The sequence below is a fragment of the Poecilia latipinna genome, unplaced genomic scaffold, assembly GCF_001443285.1.
Source record: "Poecilia latipinna isolate Pla-1442-1.1 unplaced genomic scaffold, P_latipinna-1.0 Scaffold170, whole genome shotgun sequence".
NCBI classification, from domain to species: domain Eukaryota; kingdom Metazoa; phylum Chordata; class Actinopteri; order Cyprinodontiformes; family Poeciliidae; genus Poecilia; species Poecilia latipinna.
Genome location: NW_015112786.1, coordinates 256018 through 262198, shown reverse-complemented (window position 1 = coordinate 262198; position 6181 = coordinate 256018). Strand labels below are relative to the sequence as shown.

Here is a 6181-nt window from a genome sequence, read left to right as displayed (position 1 = left end):
AAAAAATAAGCCCCCAGCCATGCTTTATCCAAGAATTATGAAATTTGGCACACATGTGTATCTTGTCAGGACCTACAAAAAAGTCTCTGGGAGCCATGGTGCAAATCCAACAGGAAGTCGGCCATTTTGGATCAATCAATCAATCAAATTTTATTTGTATAGCACATTTCAGCAGCAAGGCATTTCAAAGTGCTTTACATAATTAAAATAAAATCAGCATGTGAGAAAGAGATTGAAAAAACATAATGAAAACGTAAACAGTGAGAAAGAGAAATAAAAAGCTGTAGAACTTTAGTTGAGACACCGTCAACTGGGACTCCAACCCTTTGGACTTTAGTCAAAACACCGTTTGACAAGGACTCTAACCTCTCGGAATTTAGTCAAAACACCGTTTGACAACGCCGCGGTGGCCAATAGGCCGGAGCGGTACTGAACTGCGAGGGCCGTTCGAGGCTGTGAGGGCTGTTCGAGGCTGCTTGCAGCTTTAATTCATTTTTTTTCTTGAATTTAAAGTTGCTACCTCTAATAGGAAACCTGCACCATATATTTCTTTAATGGTTAGTTATTTTTATTGTATTAATACAGGCTAAGGTGTAAAATCATTAAGATGCAAACTTGAATTACCCAAAACCAACATTAGCAGAAAACAAGGAATCATCATCAGCCAGGAAAAGTTTGTCACTTCTCCATCTCAATTCTGTGATTCTTTCCAGGTTGGTTGATGACGCCAACAGGCGTCACTGAGGGATCATCTGATTATAATGTGAAATTTGGTGCAAACTGAAGCTTAATATATCATCAATCATCCCAGTATTACACAAACGTGTCAAACAAGGGAACATGATGTCACAGTGAACTGCTGTTTGACCACAGAAAGCTGTTCATCCACTGAGTAATTACACAGAGGAATTCCCCGGAGCTGTTGGAGAGACGTTGCGTTAATAACGTCCAGATGGAGAACCTAACAACCTGGGCCGCAGCCACAGCTGGTGCTGCTATAGCAGCAGAACCAAACACACATTCATCTGATTCCAGTTGGCACCACAGCTCTTCCTATTAGTAGAACATGTTCACATGCTGCCTTAAGTTGATTCCTGTTTACCGTCACTAATCGTCACTAATGAGACAACCTGGAGACGTAAACTCTGGAATTTAGTGTGAATAAAACAGACATTTACCATAAGAAAATCACTGCCACAACTTTACAAGTCAGGCTCTGAGCAAAGTGGACAACAGCATCCACTAACCTAGCCTGGTAAAAACCAGCCCCTTGTTCTACGCTTTGATTCACCTAGAGGGTCTGGGCTCTCAGCGGTTGAGCAATGATTGTTTCCTGAACTCATGTTCTGTATTGAGGTTTTGAGTTTTACCTCATTGCTAACATTTATCTATGACGCATGTAATGCTCTAGTTCAATGCCAAGAAGATTACTGGAAATTTCCTGTGCTGTAAACAACCATCTTCCACTGTGAAGAGAGAAGGCACAGTGGTGAAACCTGAAACTGCTGCTGCACAAGTTACTCAACAGGTTGTTGCTGGGTAACCAGAGAGTGAGTGAGTTAATCAGTTGATGCAGCCCACCTAGCTTAGCCTCCTAGAGACATTTTAAGATTTTTTTATGCCACCTTGAATGCAATTTAAAACAGAAAACTATATAAATACAGGGGCTGGTTGGGGAATCCTACTTAATTATAATTAAGCATCGCAGAAACACAAATTTCTCATTTTACATAAAAAAAATTAAATTGAAGACATTTTAAGGCATTCATTCGAGATATATGAATTTAATGGAAAGCAGACACTCTACTAAACTTGATTAAGCATAAAAAATGTTTAGTTTTTTAAAAGTGAAGTCTCTACTCAATTTAAAAATTAATTTGAAGCTTTTGGAGTTTTTCTTCATTGTCAATCGGTCAACCAATAATGTCTTCAGTGGAACTGAAACTGAAGACAGAATATTGAGCTTCTTCTAAATGAACTGTCCTTCCCTAATATTCTTGTTCACTCTCTAACCTGATTTGCTTTATTTGTGGCCTGTTTTACTTGACTTAAGAGCTCTGAGTGCTTGTTGTTGGCTTGGCAGCAGCAGTTTCCCATTTAACTACTTTTCTTGCTTATCTGACAAAGAAATAATGAAGGCACAGCCCCCACCTGGCCATTAAAACGCAGCACAAACAGTGCATTTACATTTTAACCAATAACAACAATGATTTAACAAATTAAGGAGCAGTGATTTTAAATATTAGGAGGTGGAAGGCAAAGTTGCACTAATTGTATTTTCAATGTTTTATGGAATCGTGATCGCGCGTCGATGGCTCGGTTTTGGGAAACAGTTTTGTTTTTGTTACCTTTAAAGATCAGAGCAATTTTAGGGCTTGGCTGCAAATTTTCAAGTCTTTTGCTGCAATTTATGTTTGTCCTACTAGCTTCTAAAATGTCTTACCTTATCTAAGATTATGTATAAATCAACTGACCTCTGATCTTTAATCTCATCCAAAGCTTTATTGATCTGCTGCTTCATTTTTGAACCTGTCTCTGGAGTCCTGCTGTCATTACAAAGGCTCTCTAAACAACTTCAGGCAAAAGAGACAAAACAGCAAAACTTTATTATTATTATATGAGGATAGAGCAGAATGATATAATTTAAAAACGTATTATGATATCAGTGCTTCATATCAGTCGATATTGATAATTGATGATTTGTTTTTGTTTTAAAGATCTGAAATACTGACAAACTTGTGTCGTGACCACCATTCCTGTTTTATCCAAAGTTGTCGCTACAAGGAGAATAAAAACTTCCTTAAGAATAAGGAAACACAGTGACGAAACCTGAAACTGCTGCTGCGCAAGAACAGGTTGTTGCTAGGTAACCAAAGAGGGAGTGATTTAGTCGATGTCGCCCACCTTGCTTAGTACGTCATGAGAGGTGAAGTCGCTAAAGTCCTTCCTCTGCCCACATTCCCCAGAATGCTGTGCGGTACTGGATGGGAGGTCGGTGAACATTCAGTCTTCACTTTCCTAATATAACGGCTTACGTCATATTTTGCCAAAAGTGATTTTGACCGTTTTTGTAGTTTTATAATTTCTTTTTTTCTTTTGCCTTTTCTTTGGTTTGCTGTTTTGTTGAATTTTCTTCTAATTGAAGTAAAGCACTTTGAACTGCCTTGTTGCTGAAACTGTGCTATATGAACAAAATTATCATTGCCAAAAGACTATTTAGATAAAACAAACAAACAAAAAAAAAACTTTTGGAAAAAAGTGACTTGGGTCATTATTTTAGGATGGTGACAGAACACTGAATATTCTGTCAGACATATTATCTATTATATCAACATATATTGTTGATTTATTGTCAGACCCTATTGGAGGGTGCACATTAAGAGCTTGTAAACACTCATTACAAGTTACAAGAAACCAATGGGTTGATGGCACAAATCCCTCATGGTGGTGTAGAGAACCCTCCCTCCTGTTCTGACACAGAGGCTCATAAAGTTCAGCTCATTTTGAAGCCAGATGTAGTTTCCACCTCTGCTTCTCACCTGTACTGCTCCAGCAGCTGCACAGCCTGGTGCTCCTGAGGATGCCTCCTCATGTGGCTCTTCAGGCTGTTCATGTTGGTGGTGGCAAAATCACAGCTACAGCAGCTAGAAGATGGAAGAAATTAAAGAAAAAAAAGGAGAAACAGGAAGATGAGCTGTCAGTTTAACGAGTTGCGTAGCGAGGTCATTGTGCTGCTTCTTCACACTTGTAGCCTTAAGGGAGATAAGAAGGACTTACAGCAAAAAAAAAAAAAAAAAACAGAGAGGAAATTGCTACTTTAGGAATAAATCGCGGCACGTTCTGCTGCACTGCACTCTGGACGTTCTGCTTGGAAGATGAGGCTGGCTTTGGCTGTTGCTCAGGGGCAAATACGCTTCTGCTCAAGGTCTGGAGATGGGAGCCGCACTCGTGGCCATGTGGACGCCATTAAAACTAAGCAAGACCTTTCTGAGTCAACACAAGCAAACTCTTACTAACCTAATTAGAAAACACATACATCATAATTTATCTCCCTTTTCTTTTCTATTACTTCTTCAAGTTGTTCCTTAGTTGCAATTTGGCTTCTTTAGCTGCTTTGCATCTCTACAGTCATAAGGATAATGGAGAAATCCCAACTGATGTATTTGTTTTTTTTTTTTTTTTTAAACGGAGGGTTTAGGGAAAATACAGGATCTAGGGAAACAGTTTGTGTTATTAGAACAATGCATAAAATGAAATTCAAGCAGCTTTCAAGATTAGAAGAGGGAGGGCAGTGCAGTTTGATTAAAAATGTATGTGGTGAATGTACTCTTCATAGAAGTGTGGAGTACAGAAAGATATTAACAGAAAAAGTTTTGTCCCACTTTAAAATGACTACTGGACTTCATTATACACAGCTGAACCCTTTTGGTCTCTACAGACACATGAATAAATAAACACCACCCTCTTTGTTTACCTAAGATCCTCCAACACTCTTACATAAAGAACATCAACAACGATAGACACAAAGAAAAAATGTTCCGATGGAACTGACTGAGAAAGATTTGCAGTTGAAGAGGCTGATAAACGCTCTGTTACAAAATCATGGAGGAGTCCTCCAGCACTATGAAAATGTGCTGCAGCCTTTCTGGATTCAACATGGGATTGATTAACAGGCACTGAGAATGAGCTCATGACCTGTTAGCTGCTAACTATGGTGACGTTAGCATCTGCTTTTGATTGGAACAAAAACTCAACGGCCTATTTACAGTTTTGTTTTCAACAAATCATTCCGGTAAACACAGTTCATTTGAGGACTAAGGTTGCAACATTTGTTACATTTTCAGCTGATGAGGTTCACTTTCACAATGCTACAGGAAATGCCTGCATTTAGGTAATTTGTGGTGATTAATTTTAACAGCATAAAAACAAGATAATAGAGGACATCTCCACAGTCTGTCCATTACACACTGATCCAGTTGGGAAAATTGTTCAGTATTACTGCACAAATATAATCAGATCACTCTATTGGCTCTTCAAGCCCAATTAATTGTAACTCCTTAATTAAAGTAGTTGTTCCAGAGAAACGTGAGGTCGATCGCTGGCGAGCTGCAGTCCTACATTGTGCTTGCATTCCCTCTCAATATGTCACCTAAAACTCTACTGGCAAGCAAGTGGATAAGACACCACAAAACTGCCTGATTACACGGCCTAGAGAGAAAATATACATACAATATACCTAGAGGAACTTTGGACCACACCTTTTAAGAAGGAAGTATGGCGAATTTCTACAAAACACAGACTGATAGTAGGAAAACCCAGCTATAGGCAGGAAATCGTTTTATTTTGTCATGATTTCCTGCATTTGGCTGAAAAGCTTCTTGCTCTGGCCATTTACCCCTCAATTCAGTGGGAGAGAGGATTTTCTGCATGAGAAACAGTCCTTACAGCGCCTTCATGTGTCCAACACAGAAGACTTGATTTGAATCAGAAAGCTGCACATGTGACACCAGAAAGGTGGCAGCAAGATGGCTGCCCTCTCCTTGTCCTCGTTGAAATGTTTGAATCTGGAACAGCTCGAGGTCTTGTGAACCACAGGCTCACAGAAACAGCACACACAAGCTTTCAGAGTAGATTTTTCATTTTTAGACTGACATGAGCACATGTATGTGCTTTGGGTCAACAACACATCCAATCCCAAACAGACAGTGTGTGATACACACAGTGAGAGCTCTGAGTGGGGACACGTTTATCCTGATTAGCAAACTGTTACTGCCATCTAAAGGTTCTTTGGAGCATTGCAACTAATAGACATTTAAACTGGACTTTGACAGAAAAAGACACAGAAATGTCAACAGTAAGACACAATGGACAATGGACTACATGTCTGGCCCATCTCTGGGCCAGACATGTAGTCTAGATCCTGTAGAAGGCATTTATGTCGAGACTTTACCTGTGACAAGTTGTTCCGATACACAAAAAGAGCTTGGATCTTCTGCTTTGGAAAATTTCTATTTTTCTTTCAAAGTTCTTACAAGTTTCTGACTTTACAATGTCAGATAATGTCCTAGTTTAAACATCATAAATTTGTACCTTTTATCGTGGAAGATTGTTTTTGTTTTCCTTGCATATTTGCCACTTTTTCATATTTTTTTTCTTGTAAATATGTGCAATTCTAGAAATG

At 39.0% G+C, this 6181-nt stretch overlaps 1 protein-coding gene across 4 annotated transcripts in view; it reads right to left on the bottom strand.

The window, feature by feature from the left end:
- Nucleotides 1-6181, bottom strand: part of LOC106946001 (zinc finger protein 507) — a 32329-nt gene that overhangs the window by 14476 nt on the left and 11672 nt on the right. For all 4 annotated transcript variants that reach the window (XM_015030041.1, XM_015030042.1, XM_015030043.1 and 1 more), the window contains exon 5: nucleotides 3540-3644. In XM_015030041.1, the coding sequence (XP_014885527.1) occupies nucleotides 3540-3644 (105 nt within the window). The remainder of the gene's footprint in view (nucleotides 1-3539; nucleotides 3645-6181) is intronic.